The 27,853-nt window shown below is 43.5% G+C and overlaps 1 protein-coding gene across 1 annotated transcript in view; it reads right to left on the bottom strand.

Moving 5' to 3' along the window:
- Positions 1–27,853, bottom strand: part of dnah5 (dynein, axonemal, heavy chain 5) — a 457,249-nt gene that overhangs the window by 165,550 nt on the left and 263,846 nt on the right. The window contains 3 exon segments of the mRNA XM_070880791.1: positions 4,443–4,647; positions 13,280–13,456; positions 14,118–14,359. Of these exon segments, the coding sequence (XP_070736892.1) occupies positions 4,443–4,647; positions 13,280–13,456; positions 14,118–14,359 (624 nt within the window).

Consider the following 27,853-nt stretch of genomic DNA (forward strand, 5'->3'; position numbering starts at 1 on the left):
AGATCATGTTAACAACAATCTTGAGAATACTTATGAAGATTAATTACCAGCCATTTTCCCCCATTTGTTATGACGTTGTATAACTAGAATAATAACATTTGTGAACCAAAGAAGTGAAATAGATAAATGTATTTCAATAGAATTACATATGGAAACAGGCTTATCTCAACTTCTGGATATTTAATGCAAGTTCATTCAGGAAGGCAATGCTTAATATTATACACAAGACTCTCAGTAATAGCCGTAATTATGGTTATAAAATCTGGACCTTATCTCCTTACTTTAAGCCATACTCTCTGTTTCAAGCGTTGGTTAGAAGACATGAGATGTGTAACTTCCAAAAAATAGTGATGGAGGGTAGATTACATATTATTCAATAGGTAACCCATTAACTGTAGCATGAGTCTCGGATGCAAAAATTGTAATCCTTTGTGAGGGTACATCCCAGTTTGAACAGACGCTAAAGGCCCAATTTTAACCCCGCTCTCCGCCTCCCTCCCCCGCCCGCACTAGGGTAATGGGGATGGGCAGGTGGTTAAAATAACAGTCGGGCATTTCCCGTTGTGTTCCCGGTGTATTCTCACCCCCCACCATTTTTAACCCATCGATTTTGGTCACGGGGAAGGCGCCCACCACAGGTTGATGGGAGTCTCATCTATATTTAAATGTTGGGACCCAATATCACCTTTCCAATGTGATTTTAACTGCCGATTCGGGCAGTTACGCCCATTGCCAGACACGCCAGGAAAACCTAGTGGGAGGCAGCATCAGCTCCAGAAGAGGCCCAGGTAAATATATTTTTTTAACAATGTAACTATTTATACTGCACTTTTTTTGACAGACACGTGTCTGTAAAGCCCCCCCCCCCCCCCCCACCCCCATGCGGCATCTGTCAAGCTTCGCCCCCCCTCCCCTCTCCCTCCCCTCCCCTCCCAGCCTCTAATTATTCCCTCCACGTGGTGCTGAGAAGCAGGACCTGAGGCCCGAGACTGCCGACCTGATCTCTCTCCCCCCGGCCCCCCAGTCTCTCTCTCATCCCCATCCCCAAGCGCTCTCTCCCTGAAGTGGGACTTTGCGTCCTTCAGGAATTAAGGGGTTAACAATGCAACTTGCACACTCGCAGCAGCTGCTGAGACAGCACGTACACGTGAACCGCTGACATGCTTTAATTAAAGTAAATCCCCTGAAATAACGTCTGAAGCATGAGCACGGGATGTGGTTTGTGAAAGGTGTAGATTGCTAGTCCCACGGAGCAAGAATGGCTTTGAATGTACAAACCACAAACTTCATGTGAATTTTTGAACGGACGTACTGCCGACCGAAATAGGTAAAAGTGAGGACGACATGTTGTTTGGAGAGTGCGCGGAGGTCACTGAGAAGGCTCAGTGAAGAGGCTTCTCTCTCGTATACTTATACTAAACTGCTTTTACTTTAAACCAAATCAGACTGTGTCGAGTGTCTCTAACGCTCCACATCACTTCCCCCACCCTCCCAACCCCGAAGCGCGCTCTCTCCTCTTCCACCTCTCGCTCTCCCCGCCGGCTGCTCTCGCTCTCCCCGTCGGGCCGTTCTCTTCATTCAAACTGGAGCTCGAACTGGTCCTGGCCGATGGATCAAAGGCAGTGGAGGCAATGCGTGGAGCCGGTTCCAGCCAGTGATATTTGTTCGAGGGAGAGAGAGAGGCTGGGAGAGAGAGAGAGAGAGAGAGAGAGAGACTGGGGGAGAGGCAGAGACACGGATGGGGGGGGGGAAATCGCAGGGAGAGAGGGAACTCAGGGAAGACAGATCACATTTTACCAACGCCCTACAAAGGACATCATTGGAGTGGATGATATCCAGAAGTCACGACACTGTCACTATTCACTTCATACACAATAAACCTGTTAACAATTCATACACAATGCCCTATTCTATGGTGGGGTGGGTGGGTGGGTGTAGGTGGAGGAGGATGCACTTGCGCTGGAGTAAGGCACTTTGGCTGGGGGAAGGATACACTTGTGCTGGGATAAGTCACTTCAGCTGGGAGAGGCATGCACCTGGACTGGGGTAAGGCACTTTGGAGGAGGGATGCATTTGGACTGGGCTAAGGTACTTTGGCTGGCCCTTGCTGTCTTCTGGGGAGCTCTGTCCTCTATCACTTCAGAAAGTCAAAGTGGATTAAGTTACAATTTGCAGTGAGATCTTGGGATGGGCGGTTCCAGTTACACATTCCTGTGAAACTTCAGGGTGTGGCTTATCTTCCAAGGGGACCAATCATAGACAAAGGGTGGAGCATGGCGGCCATTTATGCAGTACAAATAAGCGCGTCCTTTTTTTTAAACAAAATTTAGGTTTTCTTGTAGGGCCCAGGAAGAGCAAGAGTTCTCCTCTGGGCCCCACCAGGGAACCTCGTGCCTCCCCTGACCTGGGCTTCCATTCTCCTACCCTGACTGCAAATGTCTCCGGAAACCTCACCACCCCAACAACTATTCTTATGCCAGGGATCGTTCCCTTGGGTCCCTGATGTCGGCCTCTTGCTACGAAAAATCTCTCTCCCATCCACTGGCTACTTCATCTTTCACAGTCAGTTTGGACAGGAGTCCGCACTGGAACATGGTAATGAGGCCCAAGAATTAAAATTGCTCACACCTCCTACCTGCTCCTCCCGATACTTTGCACTCCCGTCTCACGGTAAAATCAAGGCTTAAAACACATCTGCTTTCTGCATTTTTTTTTAAAGTAATTTTCAGCTACATTTTGATCCACACAAATCCATTGCTTGCTATCTGATAATGGAACGTTATTGATGGCAAGCCTGAAGAAGTTTACTTCCCAAAATATCAAATGTGGCACCACCACATAGAAGTGGGCTACTCAAAAAGATGCTTAATGGATGAAAGGTACATCAAAATATATTCTTTTAAATAAATCCATTCAGTGTTTGCTGCGGCATACAATCAAATAGTTAGGTTTGCCTGACCTAGGACCCTTTCATTTTCTTATCAATGCCACCAGAGATCCAGTTATGCCAACTCCTCCTCTTTCTCTCATGCTAGAGCATCAGTACTTCAAGATGCTCCACCTAATAGCCAAAATTGTTCAAAAAAGAATGTACAGGTAAACCCAGCAACTACAAGCCAGACAGTTTAACCTCGGTTGTGGGGAAGCTTTTAGAAACGATAATCAGGGACAAAATTAACAGTCACTTGGACAAGTGTGGATTAATTAAGGGAAGCCAGCACGGATGTGTTAAAGGCAAATCATGTTTAACTAACTTGATTCAATTTTTGGATGAGGGAAGAGAGAGACTTTAGGAGGGAAATGAGATCGATGTGATAAAGTGCCACATAATAGGCTTGCCAGCAAAGTTGAAGTCCATGGAATAAAAGGGACGTGGCAGCATGGATGCGAAATTGGCTACATGACAGGAAACAGAGAGTAATGGTGAAAGGTTTGTTGTTCTCCAGGGGTCGGTACCAGGACCACTGCTTTTCTTGATACATATTAATGACTTGGACAGGTGTACAGGGTACAATTTCAAAATATGCAGATAACACAAAACTTGGAAGTATTGTGAACAGTGAGGAGGATAGTGATAGATTTCAAGAGGACATAGACAGGCTGGTGGAATGGGTGGACACGTGGTAGATGAAGTTTAACGCAGAAATGTAAGTGATACGTTTTGGTAAGAAGAACAAGGAGTGGCAATATAAACTAAAGGGTGCAATTCTAAAGGGGGTGCATGAACAGGGAGGCCTAGAGGGTATATGGGTATATGTACACAAACCGTTGAAGGTGGCAGGACAGGTTGAGAAAGCGGTTAAAAAAGCATAAGGGATCCTGGGCGTTATGAATAGAGGCATAGAGTACAAAAGCAAGGATGTTTTGTGTCCAATTCTGGGCACCACACTTTAGGAAGGATGTGCAGGCTTTAGAGAGGGTGCAGAAAAGATTTACAAAAATTATTCCAGGGATGAGGGATTTCAGTTACGTGGATAGACTGGGGTTGTTCTCCTTAGAGCAGAGAAGATTGAGAGGAGATTTGATAGTGGTGTTCAAAATCATGAGGGATCTAGACGGAGTTTGTTAGAGAGAGACTGTTCCCATTGGCGGAAGTATTGAGAACCAGAAGACACAGATCTAAGGTGATTGGGAGAAAATCCAAAGGCGACATGAGGAAAACCTTTTTACGCAGGGAGTGGTTAGGATCTGGGGTGCACTGCGTGAAAGGATGGTGGAGGCAGATTCAATCGTGGCTTTCAAAAGGGAATTAAATAAGTACCTGAAGGAAAAGAATTGCAGGACTACGGAGAATGGGCAGGGGATTAGGACTAGCTGAAGTGCTCTTGCAGAGAGCCAGCATGGGCTCGACGGGCCGAATGGCCTCCTAATGTGCTGTAACGATTCTATGATTCTATGAAATTATTAGAAATGTTCATTGACTAGATTATCTTGGTACTGACCATCAGAATGTACAACGTAGTCAAACATTGTATCGTCACTCCCTGCTGGGATGCACGGCAGATCTAGTTGAATAGTCTCATGCTTTCGCAGCCAGTGCTCCATTTTCCTTCTGTCCTCTAATTCCAGCAAGGCCCCTATACTCCACATCAGTGAGAAAACATACAGTCTCTCCAAATGTTCTCGAGTCACTTCCCCAGCTTGCTCCTAAAAAAATATGTAATTTAGTCACTATATTGGATACAAAACATTTTATTACAACATATTTTCTATAAATCTGTGAAGTTTACGTGTGAACTCTTAATCAAAAACAAAACAAACATTTGCAACTTTGATTAGTTTAGTGGGATTCCTGATACACTCACAATGTAACACCTTCTGGCTAAAATATCATGCACCTTCTGTGATGTAGATAGTTCAATGTTTTTCAAAAAAACATTTAAAGGTTTTAAAACTTCATCAATGGTCCCCTAAAGATGGTATTGGTGGAACATGTCAATTTAACAATATTTTCCAATGCAATTTTGTTTAAATCATAGAGAAGTTGTTCCTAAAGAAATATCAACATTTAATAATTTTTTTAACTTTGAATATTTGGAGTTTTTCTAACATTACTTAAATGACCAGTGCATGAAATATAGGTGGGGGGAGGGATTCATTATTGTCCAGTTTGGGGGCAGTAACATTTGAGAGGCAGGAAACTTAACACCAGGCACTAAAGTTTCACCCCTCTCAAAAATGTCAGTTTAGCGCTCCTGGAAGGAAGTGGAGCATTAAATCAGGGCTTCATTTCCTTCTTGGAGCACTAATGGGGCGGGTGCCTCAGCAGTGCTGCACACTGAGCCGTGCAGCGCTGCCACATCCAATGGGCCCTTCCTTCCCAGACTCTGCAATGAAAAAATGAACTTACCTGGACTATTTAGGAAGTGGGGGGGTGCTAGATGATGAGCATAGCACTCAAGTAGAGTGCCGGACTGAATGATCACAGCCAGGACCCTGCGAAGAAAACGGAGCAGCACCGCGAAAAGCAAGGTACGTTTTTTTTTTTACTTACATCGGTCAGCTCACCTTTAATTATCGTTCCGGTAACAGCCGGCCACCCGATCGATACCTCCTGCAGTTGCCGGTGTTTTCACCTGGTGCGGCTGCAGGGGATGAAAGTGAATTTTGGGGCCGGGGCGCTAACGGGGCGATGCGCGCGGCAGTGACATCGCAATCTCTGAGTGCAGGAGATCGAGGCGCAAAGCCGTAGCGCTGCCGCTGAACTCCCACCCAATATGGCAGGAGTAGTTGTCAGCGCCTTGCCCGGTCAGTAATGCATTTGCATCCTGTTAGCGCCCCCCAGGGACACTAATGGGAGGTGCAAATGCATTGAATTTCACCCCCATATAATACTGTGCAAGCCAATTATTTTCTAATAAACATTCCGTAAAAATCCTTCAATGCTGAAATGTTTCATTATGGTTAAAATAAAACCTAGAACATTCACATAAACTAATGGCTAAAAATTCGATAGCGGTAAAAATCTACCGGTGTCATCGTGGGCTGGTGTTATCAGCTGCCGAAAATGGTTGTGCTGGCAGGAGCAGTAAATTGGCGCTTAATTAACATTAGCATTAGCCCAATGCTAAACTCACTGTGTAACTCTATCCTGGTGGCGTTCATCCTGGCAGGAAACCCCAATGTAGCGTGGCCGTCATGTCACTGCAGCAAGAACAGCCTGCTCTGAAAGCGAGGGTTTCATTTCAGAAAGCAGTTCGGTCTCTAAGAGGGGAACTGCCTTCTGAAATAAAAAATATATAAAATAGGCACTTTTTAGCCTTTACAGCTTAATTGCCTTCTGAAAAAAAACATTGAAAATAATTCCCAAGTGGGAGTCTTCAGCTCCTTCGGCACCTAAAAAAATTGCTCTTGTTGTTGTTGTAGTAAAAAATGCTCAACATTAGTCAAAAAGGGAAGATGATTGTTACATTATTGGGTTTTACGCTAGATATACTACTTGGATTTAAATTTAGTGATCATTCCCGTAAGTAGAACTTCCATCTGCTTGGAACCTAAATGTGTCATAGTCTTCCCGAAATCTAGGTAAATGTAGCAAGATACAGGGATTGAACAGAGAATTCTTGCCATTATATTTCAGTTTGCCTGTACTATTCATCTTGAAATGTCAAAATGACAAAAATACTTCTCCTGTGCTATTCCTCACCATAAATTTGATACTTGGAATAAGGTTGCTCACTTTTTACAGACTGAAATGCTACCAAATAGCCACTGAACTATCTCAGTCTCCCTGCTGGCTGACTGACTGGTGAGCTGAGTAAAGGTTTTCAAATATAAGCTCTTGGTCACAGAACTGTCCATCAAAGAGGCAACAAGGAATCATTGATCCTGCCCCTCTCATGGATCTGACCCACATCTTCACCCTGGACACAGCTGGCAACCAAAACTATTACCTCAGGATGGCAATTATCTAGGATGCTGGGGAATTGAAAGAGATGGCTTGATTTATTGGGATGGATTTTTGGCTCGCTTGCGCCTCAGTTAGCACACCGGAGGGGCGGTAAAGGGTCCAGCTTTTACCGCCCGGCTGCCAAATTCGGCTCATGATTTGCGGTGGCGCAAAAACTTACCGCCCTGCCCTTTAGTTTCACTGAGATCATGACGTCAATTGTTGTGCAACGCTCCGTCAGTGCCCCGGATGCAAAATTCGGCCCAATAAATGTCCCAATAAATGCCCACCCCAGGAAATGTCTGAAAAACCAGGCATTCGCAGGGTGCAGGCGGTGATCTTGGTGGCGTATTTAAATGGAGGAATGAGGATCCTACATCGCAGGTCACATTGACTGCAACGGCTGTGCACAACATGCTGCGTGAAACTCCGACTTGAAATCATAATCTTAGGCAGTCCCTCGAAATCGAGGAAGACTTGCTTCCATTCGAAAAGTGAGTTCTTAGGTGACTGAACAGTCCAATATGTGAATTACAGCCTCTGTCACAAGTGGGACAGACAGTGGTTTAAGGAAAAGGTGGGTGGGAAGACAGGTTTGCCGTATGCTCCTTCGACTGCCTGCGCTTGTTTTCTGCATGCTCTCGGCGACGAGACTCAAGGTGCTCAGCACCCTCCCAGATGCTCTTCCTCCGCTTAGGGCGGTCTTTGGCCAAGGACTCCCAGGTGTTGGTGGGGATGTTACATTTTATCAAGGAGGCTTTGAGGGTGTCCTTGAAATGTTTCCTCTGCCCACCTGGTGCTAGCTTGCTGTGTAGGAGTTCTGAATAAAGCGCTTGCTTTGGGAGTCTTGTATCAGGCATGCGAACAATGTGGCCCGCCCAACGGAACTGATCGTGTGTGGTCAGTGCTTCGATACTGGGGATGTTGGCCTGATCGAGGATGCTAACGTTGGTGCGTTTGTCCTCCCAGGGGATTTGCAGAATCTTGCAGAGACATCGTTGGTGGCATTTCTCCAGCGATTTAAAGTGTCTACTGTATATGGTCCACGTCTCTGAGCCATACAGGAGGGCGGTCATCACGACAACCTTGTAGACCATAAGCTTGGTACCAGATTTAAGGGCCTGATCATCGAACACTCTCTTCCTCAGATGGCCAAAGGCTGGGCTGGCACACTGGAGGCAGTGTTGAACCTCGTCGTCGATGTTTTCCCTTGCTGATAATAGGCTCCCGAGGTATGGAAAGTGGTCCACGTTGTCAAGGCCTGCCGTGGATCTTCATGACAGGGGGGCAGTGCTGCGTGGCGGGATCAGGTTGGTGGAGGACCTTTTTCTTATGGATGTTTAGTGTAAGACCCATGCTTTTGTATACCTCAGTGAAGATGTTGACTATGACTTGGAGTTCAGTCTCTGAATGTGCGCAGACACAAGCATCAGCCGTGTACTGTAGTTCGACGACAGAGGTTGGGACGGTCTTGGATCTGGCCTGTAGATGACGATGGTTGAACAGGTTCCCACTGGTTCTGTAGTTTAGTTCCACTCCAGCGGGGAGCTTGTTGAGTGTGAGGTGGAGCATTGCAGCAAGGAAGATTGAGAAGAGGGTTGGCGCGATGGCATAGCCCTGCTTGACCCCGGTCTAGACGTGGATTGGGTTTGTGATGGATCCATTGGTCAGTATCACGGTCTGCATGTTGTCGTCGAGCAGGCAGAGGATGGCGACAAACTTTTTGGGCAGCCGAAATGGAGGAGGATGCCCCATAGTCCCTCGCAGTTGACAGTATCAAAGGCTTTTGTAAGGTCAAAGAAGGCTATGTACAAAGGTTGGTGCTGTTACCTGCATTTTTCTTGCAGTTGTTGCACCATAAAGATCATGTCCGTTGTACCCTATAGTGGACAAAATCCACACTGTGACTCCAGGGGGAGCTCCTCAGCCACAGGGAGAAGACGGTTGAGGAGGATTCTAGCAATGGCTTTCCCAGTGGCTGATAACAGGGAGATTCCTCTGTGGTTGCCACAGTCGGACTTGTCCCCTTTTTTAAAGATGGTCACGATTACTGCAACTGAGATCTCCCGGCATGCTCTCCTCCTTCCAGATAAGGTCATGCATTCGTGCCAATAATGCCTCTCCGCCATACTTTAGTGCCTCAGCGGGGATTCCATCCGCTCCCGATGCCTTGTTGTTCTTGAGATGATGGATGGCCTTTTCTACCTTGTGCAAGGCTGGGGTTTTGCTGAGATGGTGGCGGGTAGCATGCTGTGGGATGGACACTCGAGTCAAAGGCAGAGTCTCGGTTAAGGAGATCTTCGAAATGCTCCTTCCAGCGGGTCCTGACTGCCTCGGTGACCTTGATGAGTGGTCTTCCCGTTCTTGGCCAGCAGTGGGGTGGGGCCTTGGGTTATAGATGGCCTTGATTGTGGTGAAGAATCCTTGCACAGCATGGCTGTCGGCCAGCTGCTGAATCTCCAGTGCTTTCTCCACCCACCATCTATTCTTTAGGTCGCATTTTTTTGGGGACCTCGGCTTTAAGCCATCGGTAAAGCTGCTTTGCTGCTCCCGAATTGGGTGAAGCTCCAGCTTGAAAGTGGCTATGTTATCTACCATTACAGTGTCCTTACAATGTCACTGAAAGAATTTAATGGAGGCATTACTAGTTCACCAGCGTATCATGCTGCATGCTATTGCCAAGCAGCGTCAAGCTACAACAAGGGCTCTTGGCCATGTCGGGCCACGGATGAGGAGAGGCCGAAGACATCTGGAGAGGAGGGCTCACCCCCCCATAGGTTTACAGGCACCAATGCTCATACCTCCAGCACTGCGAGGAACAGTGTGTGAGAAGGCTGTGCTTCCGAAAGGAAGTGCTGACAGAGATATGCCATTTCCTACAGGCAGATCGATGCCTGGACTGCTCTGGAGACAGCCTTCAATAATCCCCTCAACAGGTATCTGAATTCATTGTGGTGTGCTGCATGTTGCACAACTTGGCCATCATGAGAGGCCAGGCATAGCCAGTGGGGATTGCAGACCCATCTCAGGAGGAGGAAGATGATGAAGAGGAGCCTGGCGAGGCCCCCATTGGATAGCCGCACCATCCACGGGGGGGGGGCAGCATGGCGATGCTGCCAGACCAAGAGTCACATGTTGCCAGCTGATAATGGGCCGGTTCTTCGAAATGGAGGAAACTGAGAAATGACCTAATACTGGACACGCTATGTGCCCCCATAAAGGCACATCTCCGGTTAACATTGGAATGATACACAAGACACCAATGGCAAAGGATGAATCATAAATTTTACTGCAACAAAGTAACAAAAACTCCCCCTACCAAAAGAAAACTACAATATACAATGTTATGTTGCAACGCACTGAACAACAATGAAGTTCCTTAAATCCACGAAACTTTTTAATGCCGTGATTTTCGGCTGGGGTATCAAACCTTCCTTGAGTAACACCTGATTTTGTGGCCCCGATTATGGAACCTCATTTTTTGACGAATTTTGCAGACGAGGACGCAAACCTTTTCTAGGCGGCATCAGGACTGCCCCACTGCCAATACCACCTCGAAATCTCAAAAGCCGAAAATCCGATTTGTGTCAAATAATTTGAATGACCTGCTGAATGAGTCCCCACCTGGATATAATACAATAAAGCCGTGAATACCAAGGACTGGCAGAACTACACATGTCTCTAATAAAAACAGAGAATGCTGGAAATACTCAGCAGGTCAGGCAGAATCTGTAGAGAGAGCAATATTTTGCTTTTGTACACAGCCCTCTGCCTTGCCTCAAATTCAAAGATTAGCCAGATTATCATGTAAATTCCATTCAGCTTGAAAAACAAGGTCAGATAATCAAATTGTAACATTAAAGAGCTCAATAAATATTTAAACAGAAACAAAAATGTTTTCTCCTCTTCTTGCGATTTCCTTTTTTCCTGCCAATTTTCTCCTCTCCTCCTGAAGATGTTAATTTCTTGCTGCAGTAAGGTTCCATAACAACAAAATAAATTTATATAGTAAATTCACGCAAGAGATTTCCCAAGATGTTTTACAGGAAGTTGAAGGGTATCAAGCACTTGAACAGTCAGTCAGGAGGTGGGTAAAGGTTGAAGAGGAAGGAGGTTTTTGAAGATGTGGAGAGGGATCAAGGCAGAGGTTTGGAAAAAAGTAATCCAGATTGCAGGGACATGGTAGCAGAAAGATCTGTCCCTGTTGATGGAGTGGCAAGGAGAGAGTAGACCAGAGTCAGAAGTTTGGAGGGTGTATCAAGCTGGAAGTGACTGCAGAGGGGTCATCCAAGACATGGGCAATAGGATTGCAGGATAAATATTAACAGAAGAGTTTTGGATGAGTTTATGTAGGAAGATCTACCAGGAGAGCTTTGGTGAAATCAAGCCATGAGGTAACAAAGGCATGGATAAAGGTGTCAATGGTGATGGGGCGGGGGAGGAGTAAGCTAGGGAAATTAGTAATTTTGTACAGATGAAATTGCTGATTCCACTGATTGATAGTGGTAGTTTTTCCTACCTGTCAAATGATATTTGAACAAATGAATGTGGTTAACTGAACAGATAGTGGCTGCATGTACCTTAGTTCAATATCCCAAGGTACTTCACAGGAGAGCTCTCAAACAAAATTTGACACAAATGGACACAAGCCACATAAGGAGATATTAGGACAGATGACCAAAATCTTGTTTTAAGGAGCATCTTAAAGAAGGAGAGAAAATTAGAGAGGTAGAGCTGGGGGAGGTTTAGGGAGGTACAGCTGGGTGTCGTCAGCATACATGTAGAACCGGACGGGGCCGAAATTGGTCGAACAGATGGTCGGCCCATTTTTCGGCGGTCCGCGGGCTGTGCGTCGTTTTTTACCGCCTGGTAACGCTGGGGCGGAGTATGCGGGATTTTTATCAATTTTTTTCTCGGCAGTAAGCCAAGGGGAGTGCAGCGGGCCGGAGCGGAGTGCAGCCAGCGGTGTGCGGCGGACAGGCCTTTTCACTCAGGAATCTTCTGCTCCCAAGTTGTGCGCACACGCATGCTGCTGTGAAACTCCACCCCCGAGAGGCACCGACGATAGGCCAGAGACTGTTTGGAGTTCCTGATACACAGGTATGAGTTTAACCTTAAATGCATTGCTCTTTCTTAATGTAATTCTCCAAATTATTACTTATTTTAATAGTGAAAGTGCTTTCAATGCATGGAGGACAGCATGTTGGTGTCTGATCCCACGCTGTATAACGTAACATCCATAGCTGGTACTTTTAATTGTGTGTCCATTATTTGTATATCTCCCATTCACCAGACAATTCTCTGAAAGATCAGACTTACAGTGCATCAATGTTTCTCTACTTTCTCCCCTACTCATGACATTGTGGAGTGGCCTGAGATCGGTGTGTGTGTGTGTGTGGGGGGAGGAAATCGCTGTGGGTGGGGAATAGACTGGAGTGGGGGTGATGTGAGAGAGACTGGGGGGGGGGGGGGGGGGCGGGGGGTGGTGAGAGACAACATTTTTTTTAAAGTTAAAGATGACCTGTCAGCTCTGTCTATTTACCGCTCACTGAAGATCGACTTAAAACCACCTTTTCCAGGACGGTCTGCAGCTCCGGTGGTATGTCGGTGGTAAATCATGAATTTTGTAATTTTGGGCGGTATGTCAGCGGTCTGACTGAGCGGGCGGTATGTCACTGATGAGTTTTCTGCCGGGCAGTATGTAGGTGTTTTTTGATGAATTTGTCATCTTGGGCGGTGTGTCGGCGGTACGCGGCAGTTTGTCGACCAATTTCAGCCCCGATGTGTTTTCAGCTGATGTTGCCAAGCAGTAGCATGTAGATGAGAAATAGGAGGGGTCTAAGGATAGATCCTTTGGGGACTCCAGAGGTATTGGTGCGGGAATGGGGAGAGAAGCCATTGCAGGTGATTCTCTGGTTACGATTCGATAGATAAGAATGGAACCAGGCAAGTGCAGTCCAACCCAGCTGGATGACGGAGGGGAGGAAGATGGTGTGGTCAACTGTGTTGAAGGTTGCAGACAGGTCAAGAATGAGGAGGAATAGGTTACTATGGTCAGAGTCACATATGCTATTTGTGACTTTGCGAAAGGCCGTTTCAGTACTGTAGCAGGGATGAAAACCTCATTGGAGAGATTCAAATATGGAGCTGTGGGAATGATTTACACCAATCAACAAAGTGTGTCAGATGATTTACAATGTTTCAGACACATTTAACATGTGACCTGTACTAGGTGAACCTCTTTTAAATATATAGGTGAAGTTTAGTGTGTTATGCATTGCCCAATTACCTCATTAATGATGAAAATGAAAGTTATTGTTGAGCAACACTTGTATATAATATTACTGAGCAAGTATATCATTCTGATGTAGAATGAATTCATTTACTCACCTTTGGGGGAATAAGGCCATCGAGCATGTTAATGCTTTGCATGATGATAAAAGCCTCCAACATTTCCATCTTGTATTCCAGTGACTGGATACTAAAACGATACAGCTCAGCAAAGGATTCTGCAAATAATTTCCGTAGAACCTCCGCTGTCTGTCGTGACCGTTTCTTCAGCCAACCCTAAGTCGAACAAATCAGAAAGCATAATTTCCCTAATTTATTAGGCTACATACAATTTAGGTATTATTTTTATATATATTTACTTAAATTGAAAAAGCAAACATATCACAACTCACCATAGTTAGCATTTTATAAATTCAGAGAAAAACTTTGTAATGAGAAATATTGGTTAGAACTTTTAACTTTGGCAGGGGCATAAAACATGCGTTAGCCGATTAGCCGCCCATTATACATGCCGCAAATTTTCCTTTCTATTGACTTCAATTGGACGAGATCTATAACCACCATCTCCCGTTTTACTCTGCTGCCACAGTTGAAAGTTCCAGCGAGTGATTTCCGTACAGTATTACTTTATTTGCAGATATGGAATTAACTTCAACTTTGAATGTTAGCTGTGTTCAAAAACAAAGGTATTGAGTTTCTGCTGGGTTCTCCTGATGGGCTACTGTAACTTCAGCAAAAGATTTGTGGAAAACCTGGAGAAACGGCGTGGAAATCATCTACGCTGTTTCTCCAAATCTTCTGGCGAAGATTTTGTGGAAGTTCACCATCATGTACTATACTAAAAACAGTTTAAATTTAATAAAGGATTGAAGATGTTTTAGTACATCAACAGTATATACACTCCAGGAAAATTAAAACTAAAATATGATTTACATACCTCAAGGATGGGGCTGAAGTTCAAGACTGACGAACTCATGAAGACCATGCCATTGCGAGAAACAGTTGCAGGTGAGGCATTGTCTATGTTGTGTGGCTCAAACACAATTTTACAGTTTGGAGCCATGGGAATGCGATCACCATTTGCCAGGGTAAGAGTTCTGTTATCATCAAGCACTGAGTTTAAATTTTCAATCCAGATGGCATCAACAGGACCATCCAGTACAATCCATATGTGTTCTCCTGCAGTTCACACAATATTAATTAACACATAGGGTCTATGTACTATTGTCTTATTTTAGTATCGTGACATTAAATGTGGCCCGTTGTCAGGTATTCTCTCAAAATATTAAAACTGAATTTACCATTAGTTTTCTTTTCATTTAAGTCATTTTCATTTCATGTGCAGTAACAACATGGTCTTCCATAATCTGGGTGATATACAGTCAGCTTTCAATTGAAATTTGTTTTATTTAGAGATACTTTAACAGTTTTCATCAATTTATTAAAATGCAACTTTGCTGAATTCTATGTGCTCATTCTCTAATCATAAAACATGTATTTCTACAGCATTTTATCATGCCTCTCACAAACGTCTCCAAGTTCCACACATACAATGAACTACTTGTGAAATATCTGGCACGTTGTTATATAGACAAGAAAGGTAGCCATTTTTCACAGTAGGACCGCACAAATGGCAATGTGACAAATTACCAGTTAATCTAATTTTGGTGATATTGTTGAGAGAACAACGTTTGCCAGTGCACCAGGAGAACTCCTTGCTCTTCTTTGTATATTGACATGGGTTCCACCTGAACCACTAGAACAAGTAGATGGGACTTGATTTAATGTCATCCAAAGGAGATCACCTTCAACAATACAGCATCTGTCAATATGCACTGGAGTGTCACCATAAATTATGAGGTCAAACTCCTGATATGAGTTTTAAACCTAACACAGAGTGCAGAGTGGTAAAACTGGGCAGGTCAGCACACTCATACTAATCAATTATTCATGAATCCACCTTACTGCATTCACAGTGTAATCCTTACACAAAAGGGAACACATAACTTTGGTCCGACATTTAATTCTACCATCATTATCAATTATGAATATAGCTTGATCCTCACCTGTCTTTTCTTTAAAAGAAAATAAATGTTGCCAATTAAAACAATCAGATTAGTTTGTCTTCTCTGATCTTCCATTGCTCATTTAATTTTTCTCCTGTTTCTAAATTTCTCTACTCAATTCAATCTACCACTGAATAATGAAAGGCCAGCTATTGATCTGCAATCCAGGTATCATCAATTCTGCTCTGCAGATGCTAAGGTGGACAAGATGCAGCGTGATTCACAATGTTTAGATTTATTAACTTTCTATCCCTCAAGTGCCTTGTTGTTGCTTTGAAGTACTTCGATGATGGAGAAATCCACAGCAAGCATTAATATAGCACATAGAAAAACATCCCAAGATGGTTCAGAGGTATAATCAGGCAAAGATGGACGAGACAAAGAAGGAGATATTATGAGGAGTGACCAAATCATCAATAAAATTAAAAATGCAAATCCCAGGTTTTGCGTGCCACATTTGGTCAAGTACTTTGCCCTTTGGCCTCTGGAATCTGGGCTTGAATTGACTGCACACTTATGAGATTAAAGTTTCACATCTCTGCTGGCTGTGAAGATCCTTTGTAGAATGAGTTTGGGAAGGTTCAATGTAATTCATAATGCACACAGTTTTCAAAAAGTTGTCCACAATTCTACAGAAACTTGCATTTAGTTGTAGTTCTTACTCTGAGCCACAAGGGTGGCTGATATGGGGGTGCGTAAAAACTTCCACCAGTGTTGTCGGAAATGCTGTTCTGAAGATCATTTTACAGATTTTTGGAGCAGGGTGTGCATTTCAGAATTTTTAGTCTAGATATTCTTCGCATATTCAGCATTTCAGATCATTCTATAAGACCGAGTATACACCTTTATATGCCCAATATCTAGATCATTTGTACTGAGTCCAGGAATTAAACAAAAAACTCTCGTTATTGTATTTCAACTACTATGTTATGTCACTTGCTCCCACATAACCTTCCTCTACTTTGGAAGATGGTTGAATAAACGTTTCATGAAACCATAGGTTAGGCTAGAAACTGCCAAAAAGATTTAATAACCAATTAATGAGTAAGTGAACTGTAGCAATGGCACACTACAAATTAACAGTAGTTAAAAACATAAATATCCCTCCACAGTAGATTGAAAAATAAGAGTCATGTTTGCTGCCCTAAATAGAATTGGAAACTGAACCGGAGTGGGGAGAGCTTTCAACTTTGGTGGCGGCTAAAAACTGGGGCCATGAAATTGAAACCTTAGCGCCTGCTGTTAAGGCCGGTTTGGAAAAACAAATAGCAGCCGTCTCGGTTCTGCTCACTTCCGGTGGGTCAAGTGGCAGCGGCTATTTTGGGCAGGTTGACCAGCTGTCGTTGCCAGTGCTTGCTGTAGATATTTAGATAAGGAAGATCATGACATCAATGAATGTGCAATGCAGATTTGACACAAGGTCTGCCTTTTTGGATGCCTCCGCTCCATTTAGTATCATCTCCAAATCATGACCAGCTGACCATGCGTTCAGCAGCAGGAAGGAACTCACAGCACAAATGTTGCATGCTGTCTGCACCACTTTAAACAGCTCCAGGAGTCAGGGACTATAGCGTGTTTGTTTTTCATTCTCCTCTAATTCTTAGACCTCAGAACTTATAGTGGGAAAGGACAACACATGGCACAAAATTTAGGCTTAACCCAGTGTCAGTTTTATTATGCACAAAAACTGACTAAAACTACAGGACTAGACTTCTGAGGGAAATCGACTGAAAACATATAATCACCCTTCCTGGCTGTAGATATTGTAGGTTCGTGGTCATTGGTTCCGTGACCGGTTGGTTCTTCTTCTGGCCGTTCTCTGCAGTGCTGTTCCTTTCATGTACGTTCCATACTACATGTCCTTTTGTCCATTCGTTCTTTTGACTTGTGTCCATCTGTACATATGTCCTTCTACTTCTTCTGTGTGCTTTTTCTTCTGCCTGTCTTTCTTCCATCTTCTACTGAGCTGCTTCTAGCTCGCATATTTATATCCAGGTTTTTGACTGGTCTCCTGCTACTGCGGTTTCTGATAAAGTGTTTGCATCGATACATTGTTTTGTGGTCCCCTTGGTTGATTGACTGAAATAATGACTTGTCTCTTTTCCCATTTGCACACTGAGTCTGCAAGGCTCAAGTTGATTTCTCATCTTAACACCACATATCAAAAGAAATGTGCACTTGGTGTGGTTCCTTTGTTTTTACAGATTTGGTGTCCCCAGTGGGTTTGTTTTCCCCCACCCTGGTCAATCAAGTTCAAGGCCTCACGTAACAACTCCAGTGTTGTTATGCATGAAGTCAGTTTTGGTTCCTCACCACAGAATGTCCTTAATTGTCCAGGTTAATTCCAAAAGCTTGTATTAATCAATTGTTAGTTCACGGTCTCCTTCTGTGCTTTTCTGAAGATTAGTAACCTTACAGGACCATCTTCAAAAAAGGGGACAAGTCCAACTTCGGCAACTACAGAGGAATCTCCATGCTGACGGCTACTGGGAAAGTCAGCGCAAGAATCCTCCTCAACCACCTTCTCCCTGTGGCTGAAGAGCTCCTCCTCCTAGAGTCACAATGTGGATTCCGTCCACTAAGAGGTACAACGGACATGATCTTCACCGCACGACAGCTACAAGAGAAATGCAGGGAACAGCACCAACCCTTGTACATGGCTTTCTTTGACCTCACAAAGGCCTTTGACACTGTCAACCGTGAGGGACCATGGAGCGTCCTCGTCTGTTTCGGCTGCCCCCAAAAGTTGTCACCATCCTCCGCCAGCTCCACTACGACATGCAAGTTGTGATCCTGACCAATGGATCCACCACAGACCCGATTCACATCCGGACCGGGGTCAAGCAGGGCTGCGTCATCGTACCAACGCTCTTCTCGATCTTCCTTGCTGCAATGCTCCATCTCACTATCAACAAGCTCTCTGCTGGAGTGGAACTAAACTATAGAACCAATGGGAACCTGCTCAACCTACGTTGCCTCCAGGCTAGATCCAAGATCGTCCCATCCTGTGTCACTGAACTACAGTACACGGACGACACTTGCGTCTGCGTACATTCAGAGGTCGAACTCCAAGCCATCGTCAACACCTTCACCGAGACGCATGAAAGCATGGGCCTTATCTTCCACCAACCTGACCCCGCCACACAGCACTGCCCCGCGGTCATCAAAATCCACGGCTCGGCCTTGGACAACATTGACCATTTTCCATACCTTGGGAGGCTACCATCAGCAAGAGCAGACATCGATGACGAGGTCTAACACCGCCTTCAGTGTGCCAGCAGTCTTTGGTCGCCTGAGGAAGAGAGTGTCAAAAGACCAGGACCTCAAATCTGGCACCAAGCTTATGGTTTACAGGGCAGCAGTGATACCTGCCCTCCTGTATAGCTCAGAGACGTGGACTATATAAAGCAGACCTCAAAGCACTGGAGAAGTACCACCAGCGCTGCCTCCACAAGATGCTGCAAATCCACTGAGAGGATAGACGCACCAACATCAGTGTTCTTGCTCAGGCCAATATCCCCAGCATCAAAGCATTGACCACACTCGACCAGTTCCATTGGGCGGGCCACATCATCCGTATGCCCGACACGAGACTCCCTAAGCAAATGTTCTACTCAGAACTCCTACATGGTAAGCGAGCCCCAGGTGAGCAGAGGAAACGTTTCAAGGACACCCTCAAAGCCTCCTTGATAAAGTGTAACATCCCCACCAGCACCTGGGAATCCCTGACCCAAGACCGCCCAAAGTGGAGGAAGAGCATCCAGGAGGGCGTTGAGCACCTTGAGTCTCGTCGCTGAGAGCATGCAGAAACCAAGCACAGATAGCGGAAGGAGCGTGCAGCAAACCAGGCTCCCCACTCACCCTTTCCTTCAACCACTGTCTGTCGCACCTGTTACAGAGACTGTAATTCCCACATTTGGACTGTACAGCCACTTGAGAACTCACTTTTAGAGTGGAAGAAATTTCGAGGGACTGCCTATGATGATGATGATGATGAACCGGCTCCCGCCGCCCGCCCCCCCCGCCACTACATCTCCCCACCCCCACCACCAACCCCATTCTATTTTCGGGCCTTATCGAATTGCTAGGCCTAGCTGTATCAGATCGTTGATAGCTGGCCGATACTGTCAGTTATCTCCCACTAAAGTTGAAAGTTAACCCTAAATTCCCTGAATATTAATCTTAATGTGGTGTGCTGCTGATGGAGTCTTTCTGACCTAGCTCTTGCTGTCTCCAATTGCTTACAGACTACTCATTAAGAAATACTTTTCAAAATTTGATTAGGACTTACAAAACTTAACTATATGGCTCTTAAATTCAGAATGAAAGAAATAATTTACAGCCAATTAAGTACTTTTTAAAGTGTAGTCACTATTGTAGTGTGGGGAAATGCAAACACCAGTCAGTTAAATGGGCAATTAAACTGTTTAAGTGCGATTGATTACGGGATAACTATTAGCCAGAACAACAGCAGACTCCCCTGTTCTTCTTTGAATAGTACCGTGGGATCTTTTATGTTCATCTGAAAGGGCAAATGGGGCCACGGTTTAACATGTCATCTGAAAGACAGCACCTCCCACATTACAACACTCCCTCACTACTGCAGTGAAGTGTCAGTCGAGATCACATGCTCAAGTCTCTGGAGTGGGACTTGAACCCATGACCTTCTGACTCAGGTGTGAGAGTGCTACCACTGAACCAAGGCTGACATTTTAAGAGGATGTTTACATTGTTTCTCTGGGGTTTCTGCATATCTTGCAGTGAAGTTATGGCAAATGATTGGGCGAACCCCTGAAGAAATTCAATCTCATTGTTTCAAAAAGAAAAGCTAATGAGTGAACCATCTTATTATAACACGACAAAGGAAGAGGCCAATATCAGGATATACCAGATAAAAATATTTCATTCTTCTCACAGAAGGTATATCTTATATGTGGCTGCGCTCTATTTGCTTCAGGAATAATGGATTTTTAAATATTATTCTTTGGGATGTGGGTATAACTGGTAAGGTCAGCACTCATTGCCCATCCCTAGTTATCCTTGAGAAGATGGTGAAGGTCATTCCTTTTGAAACACTGCCATCCATGCGGTGAAGATACCCTCATAATACTGTTAGGTAGGGAGTTCCAGGATTTTGACCCAGCAACAATGAAGGAACAGCAATATTTGTCCAAGTCAGAACGGTGTGTTAATTGGAGGGGAACTTAGATGGTGTTCCCATTCACCTGCTGCCTTTATTCATCGAGCTGGTGGAGGTTGTGGGTCTTGGAAGTTCTGGTGGTGGATGTTAAAGCGAGTGGATACTGATAATGGTTGTGTTGCAAATTCAGGTTTATTGATTCTTTCTTGGATTCAGTTGTTCATTTGCTCCCATAAGCAGTCTGAACTGTACTTATGGGAGTTGATTCACTCTGCCCTATATCTACTTGCATGATAGCATTAACTCGAGAGTGTAACAAGAGTATCTCATTGTGACTTGAACAGGGTATTCATGTCTTTTGCATATGCATTTATTCAATCTCTTGGAAAGAGGTTCGAGCAAACACTTAAGTAAGGCAAAAACTGATACAGATCAATAACCTTCTTTATTTCACAGAAATGTGAACATTTAGAATGAATCATCGAATGGTTACAGCACAGAATGAGGCCATTCGACCCATCAAGCCCATGCCGGCTTTCTGCTAACAGCAGTTATGATTAGACTCGCTCAATTCAGAAAGCACAACTGATCTTTGTGTAATAATGCAAAATAAAGAAATGCCACACTTTGCTGATCAGTGGGCTGTCTGGTTTGACATAAACAAGATAATTTTTATCCATTCTCTCCTGCACACCAACCTTCTCGGAGTCTTTGCTGCCTGACTGCTTCACAGCATTCTATTTCTAATAAAAACCCTGGCCATTGTCTCTGTTTTTATCTCTTGCTGTTCACAGCTTGAAATGAAATCAAGGACTTCTAAATACAATGGGTGTGAAGTGTTTTTTGATTACTGAGGTGGAGAGAAAAAATTTTAATTTGATTTTACGTTTTTAAGTTTAATTTGTTTTAATTGCCGGTGCTTTTAGTGTCCCCCTTCCCTTTTATAGGGGGCACTGGGGAAAATTGTGATTTTAGTGCCCAAAAAAAAAAAAAGTAAAACACAAAAAAAAACAAAAAAAAGGGGGGGAAAAAAAAGGGCCTTGTAAATGTCTGGAGTGTCACCCAGGTCGGGTGGCACCGTTTAATGTTTTTTTTGTTTTGCAGATGAACTCCAAAAAGAGTTTCTTCTTTGAATAGTACCGTGGGATCTTTTATGTTCATCTGAAAGGGCAAATGGGGCCACGGTTTAACATGTCATCTGAAAAACAGCACCTCCCACATTACAACACTCCCTCACTACTGCAGTGAAGTGTCAGTCGAGATCACATGCTCAAGTCTCTGGAGTGGGACTTGAACCCATGACCTTCTGACTCAGGTGTGAGAGTGCTACCACTGAACCAAGGCTGACATTTTAAGAGGATGTTTACATTGTTTCTCTGGGGTTTCTGCATATCTTGCAGTGAAGTTATGGCAAATGATTGGGCGAACCCCTGAAGAAATTCAATCTCATTGTTTCAAAAAGAAAAGCTAATGAGTGAACCATCTTATTATAACACGACAAAGGAAGAGGCCAATATCAGGATATACCAGATAAAAATATTTCATTCTTCTCACAGAAGGTATATCTTATATATGGCTGCGCTCTATTTGCTTCAGGAATAATGGATTTTTAAATATTATTCTTTGGGATGTGGGTATAACTGGTAAGGTCAGCACTCATTGCCCATCCCTAGTTATCCTTGAGAAGATGGTGAAGGTCATTCCTTTTGAAACACTGCCATCCATGCGGTGAAGATACCCTCATAATACTGTTAGGTAGGGAGTTCCAGGATTTTGACCCAGCAACAATGAAGGAACAGCAATATTTGTCCAAGTCAGAACGGTGTGTTAATTGGAGGGGAACTTAGATGGTGTTCCCATTCACCTGCTGCCCTTATTCATCGAGCTGGTGGAGGTTGTGGGTCTTGGAAGTTCTGGTGGTGGATGTTAAAGCGAGTGGATACTGATAATGGTTGTGTTGCAAATTCAGGTTTATTGATTCTTTCTTGGATTCAGTTGTTCATTTGCTCCCATAAGCAGTCTGAACTGTACTTATGGGAGTTGATTCACTCTGCCCTATATCTACTTGCATGATAGCATTAACTCGAGAGTGTAACAAGAGTATCTCATTGTGACTTGAACAGGGTATTCATGTCTTTTGCATATGCATTTATTCAATCTCTTGGAAAGAGGTTCGAGCAAACACTTAAGTAAGGCAAAAACTGATACAGATCAATAACCTTCTTTATTTCACAGAAATGTGAACATTTAGAATGAATCATCGAATAGTTACAGCACAGAATGAGGCCATTCGACCCATCAAGCCCATGCCGGCTCTCTGCTAACAGCAGTTATGATTAGACTCGCTCAATTCAGAAAGCACAACTGATCTTTGTGTAATAATGCAAAATAAAGAAATGCCACACTTTGCTGATCAGTGGGCTGTCTGGTTTGACATAAACAAGATAATTTTTATCCATTCTCTCCTGCACACCAACCTTCTCGGAGTCTTTGCTGCCTGACTGCTTCACAGCATTCTATTTCTAATAAAAACCCTGGCCATTGTCTCTGTTTTTATCTCTTGCTGTTCACAGCTTGAAATGAAATCAAGGACTTCTAAATACAATGGGTGTGAAGTGTTTTTTGATTACTGAGGTGGTTTAATGAATTGATTAATATGTAAAATCCATGTGGAAATATCAATGCTAGCTCAATAGTATCATAACCAGCTATCATATCAGAGTCCCTTTTTTAATTTGTGTGAATACAATATGCTTTTAAAAATCCCAAATTAAAAACAACTTATTTCACAAATAGTTTCTGTGGAAAAATGATGAAAAAATCTTGAAACAGCCCCTCCCCGGATTGATCCCTTGTGTGTCAGCCCTGTGTTCCTCTTTGACTGCTGATCCTTGCAAACCCTAGACACCTACAAACTGCATGGACATCTGCCTAACAGAGGCACAATCCCATTTCCTGGCACCTCTGGCTCCTTGGGCCATCCTTAGTTCCACGTATTGAGTGGTACCTGTACTGTATGCCTGTGATCTCAGTGGCCCCAAATCATTTGTGCAGCATCCGCGGTCAGATCATCAAGTTCCCCCAGCTTCATGTAAGGGCTTTAACTACACCATAGGCTGCCTCCACCTGTCTATTAGTCTCCTAGACAAAGTAGCTTACATAGGATTACATAGGGCATACGGCACAGAAACAGGCCATTCGGCCCAACCAGTCCATGCCAGCGTTTATGCTGCACTCGAGCCTCCTCCCGTCTTTCCTCATCTACATTTATCAGAATAATCCTCTATTCCTTTCTCCCTCATATGCTTGTCCAGCCTCCCTTTAAATGCATCTATACTATTCACTTCAACCCCTCCCTGTGGTCACGAGTTTCACATTCTCACCATTCTTTGGGTAAAGAGGTTTCTTCTGAATTCCCTATTGGATTTCTTGGTGACTCTCTTATGTTGATGGCCTCTAATTATTCTCTTCCCCAAAGTGGAAACATCCTCTCTGTATCCACTCTATGAAAATTTTTTCACAGTGGATGTGGTGTATTTGGACTTCCAGAAGGCATTTGACAAGGTGCCACATAAAAGGTTACTGCACAAGATAAAAGTTCACGGGGTTGGGGGTAATATATTAGCATGGATAGAAGATTGGCTAACTAACAGAAAACAGAGAGTCAGGATAAATGGTTCATTCTCTGGTTGGCAACCAGTACCTAGTGGGGTGCCGCAGGGATCAGTGCTGGGACCCCAACTATTTACAATCTATATTAACGACTTGGAAGAAGGGACTGAGTGTAACGTAATCAAGTTTGCTGATGATACAAAGATGAGAGGAAAAGCAATATGTGAGGAGGACACAACAAATCTGCAAAAGGACATAGACAGGCTAAGTGAGTGGGCAAAAATTTGGCAGATGGAGTATAATGTTGAAAAGTGTGAAGTCATGCACTTTGGCAGAAAAAAAATCAAAGAGCAAGTTATTATTTAAATGGAGAAAGATTGCAAAATGCTGCAGTACAGTGGGACCTGGGGGTACTTGTACATGAAACGCAAAAGGGTAGTATGCAGGTACAGCTAGAGATCAGGAAGGCCAATGGTATCTTGGCCTTTATTGCAAAGGGGATGGAATATAAAAGCAGGGAAGTCTTGTTACAGATATAAGGAATACTGAGCGCAGTTTTGGTTTCCATATTTATGAAAGGATATACTTGCTTTGGAGGCAGTTCAGAGAAGGTTCATTAGGTTGATTCCGGGGATGAGGAGGTTGACTTATGAGGAAAGCTCGAGAAGGTTGGGCCTCTACTCATTGGAATTCAGAAGAATGAGAGGTGATCTTATCAAAACGTATAAGATTATGAGGAGGCTTGACAAGGTGGATGCAGAGAGGATGTTTCCACTGATGGAGGAGACTAGAACTAGAGGGCATGATCTTAGAATAAGGGGCCGCCCATTTAAAACAGAAATTAAGAGAAATTTCTTCTCTCAGAGGGTTGTAAATCTGTGGAATTCGCTGCCTCAGAGAGCTGTGGAAGCTGGGACATTGAATAAATTTAAGACACAAATAGACAGTTTCTTAAACGATAAGGGGACAAGGGGTTATGGGGAGTGGGCAGGGAAGTGGAGCTGAGTCCATGATCAGATCAGCCATGATCTTATTGAATGGCGGAGCAGGCTCGAGGGGCCGTATGGTCTACTCCAGTTCCTATTTTTTATGTTCTTTTATTCGGTTAGCCTTCAGTCTTATTTTTTCAAGAGAAAAGAGACCCAGCCTGTTCATCCTTTCCTGATATGTATGCCATCGCATTTCTGGTATCATCCTTGTAAATCTTCTCTGCACCCTCTCCAGTGCCTCTATATCCTTTCTTTAATATGGCGACCAGAACTGCACGCAGTGCTCTAAGTGTGTTCCAACCATGGTTCGATACAGGTTTAGCATAACTTCCCTACTTTTCAATTCTATCCTTCTAGAAATAAACCCTAATGCTTGGTTTGCTTCATTTTATGGCCTTGCTAACCTGTGGCGCAACTTTTAGTGATTGATGTATTTGTACCCAGAGATCCCTTTGTTCCTCTACCCACCTAGACTTGCACCTTCCAAGTAATGTGACCTCCCTATTCTTCCTACCAAAATGCACTACCTCACATTTATCCGAGTTGAACTTGATTTGGCAATTATTTGCCCATTCTGCAAGTTTATTAATGTCCTCCTGTAATTTGTTGCAGTTCTCCTCAGTATTGACTATCCCCCCTCAATTTGGTCACTGTGAATCGCTACCCTTTATTCCCACTCTCTGCTTTCTGTCTTGAAGCCAGTTAGCTATCTATTCTGTTACTTGTCCCCTGACTCCACAGTCTCTGATTTTATTCATTAGTCTATTATAGGGTACCTTATCGAGAGCCTTTTGAAAATGTAGATACATTATATCCACTGCATTACCATTGTCTACTCTCTCACCTCTTCAAAAAAGTTCAATAAGGTTGGTCAAGCAAGATTTTCCCTTTTGAAATTCATGCTGACTATTCATTATTTTAATTTTTAGATGTTCTTCTATTCTCTCCTTTAGTAGGGATTCCATTACTTTCCCTTCAATGTTAAGCTGACTGGTCTATAATTCCCTGGACATGTTCTATCTCCCTTCTTAAATATAGGTATTATGTTATCTGTCCTCCAGACCTCTGACACTGCACCTTTTTCCAATGAATTATTAAATTTGTGCAGTAATGCATCTGCTATCTCTTTCCTAGATTATTTTCAAATGCGTGGTTGTAATCCATCCAGACCATCCTCTTTGAGTTTGATTAGTTTATTTAATATATCCCCTTTTTTATTTTAAATGCACTTATCTCATCATCCAATGTCATGTCCACCTGTGCTAACTCCCTGGTAAATACCAAAGCGAAATAATGATTTAAAATTTCTGCCATCTCCCTATCGTTACCTGTGGTATTGTCCTGTTTATCCCTTAATGGCATTATTCTCATCCCAATCATTCATTTTTATTGATGTGCCTGTAAAATACTTTATTGTTTTGTTTCCTGTTCCTTCACAATTTAATTTCATAGTTCCCCTTTGCCTTATTTTTTTTGACTTCTCTCTTAATCTCTTCATACTCTCTCTCATCATGCACTCATCTGCTACTTAATGTATGCCTTTTTCCTTGCTTTCAATTGTTCCCTTATGTCTTTATTCATCCATGGAGTCTCATTAGTGTTTATTTTTTTTCTTTCCTTTTAGCAGAATATATTTTTCCTGTACTCTGTTGAACACCGTTTTAAATGTTTCCCATTGTTATTCTACATCGTTATTTGGCAATATTGCTGCTCATTTTATCTTCCCAATTTCTATTCTCAGCCCCCTTAAAATCAGCTTTTCTCCAATCTATTAATCCGTTTTTCATTATCATCTTAAAGCATCTTATATTATGGTCACTATTGCCTAGATGTTCCCCTAATTTTACTTCTCTTATCTGCTCTGGTTCATTCCCCATTACTAGATCCTTCCTTGTTGGGCTTTTTACATATTGGGTTAGAAACAAGTCCTGTATACATTGTAGGAACTCTTTTCCTTTATCCCCTTTACCTATCACTTCTGTCCAATTAATATCAGGGTAGTTGAAATCCCCCATGATTATTCTTCTATGTTTTTTACTCATTTCCCAAATTTGTCTACATATTTCTTCCTCCACCTCCCTTGCACTATTAGATGGTCTGTAGACTACTCCTATTAGTGTGATTGATCGTTTATTATCTTTTATCTCTATCCATATGGATTCTATATTTGTCTTGCTGATAGCTGCGTCCCTTTTTTCTACTGCCATTATGTTATTCCTATAAAGTACAGCATCTCCACCTCCTCTTTTTCCCTCTCTATCTTTTCTAAAAATGTTATACCCTGCAATGTTTAATTCGTACTCCTCTTTTTTCTGCAGCCATGTCTCAGTAATCCTTATTATGTATGGTTCCTCCCAACGCAGGATTGCTTTCAGCTCCCCTGTTTTATTATGGACCCTGTGTGCATTGTTGTAGAGAGAGTTTAACTCATTTTTAATAGGATTTCCTCACACTTTATGTTTAACCATCTTTTTAGACTCCTGACATAGAAACATAGAAATATAGAAAATAGGTGTAGGAGTAGGCCATTCGGCCCTTCGAGCCTGCACCACCATTCAATAAGATCATGGCTGATCATTCACCTCAGTACCCCTTTCCTGCTTTCTCTCCAAACCACTTGATCCCTTTAGCCGTAAGGGCCACGTCTAACTCCCTCTTGAATCTATCCAATGAACTGGCATCAACAACTCCCTGCGGCAGGAATTCCACAGGTTAACAACTCTCTGAGTGAAGAAGTTTCTCCTCATCTCAGTCCTAAATGGCCTACCCCTTATCCTTAGACTGTGACCCCTGGTTCTGGACTTCCCCAACATCAGAAACATTCTTCTCACATCTAACCTGTCCAGTCGCGTCAGAATCTTATATG

Source organism: Pristiophorus japonicus, chromosome 5 (genome assembly GCF_044704955.1).
Source record: "Pristiophorus japonicus isolate sPriJap1 chromosome 5, sPriJap1.hap1, whole genome shotgun sequence".
NCBI classification, from domain to species: domain Eukaryota; kingdom Metazoa; phylum Chordata; class Chondrichthyes; family Pristiophoridae; genus Pristiophorus; species Pristiophorus japonicus.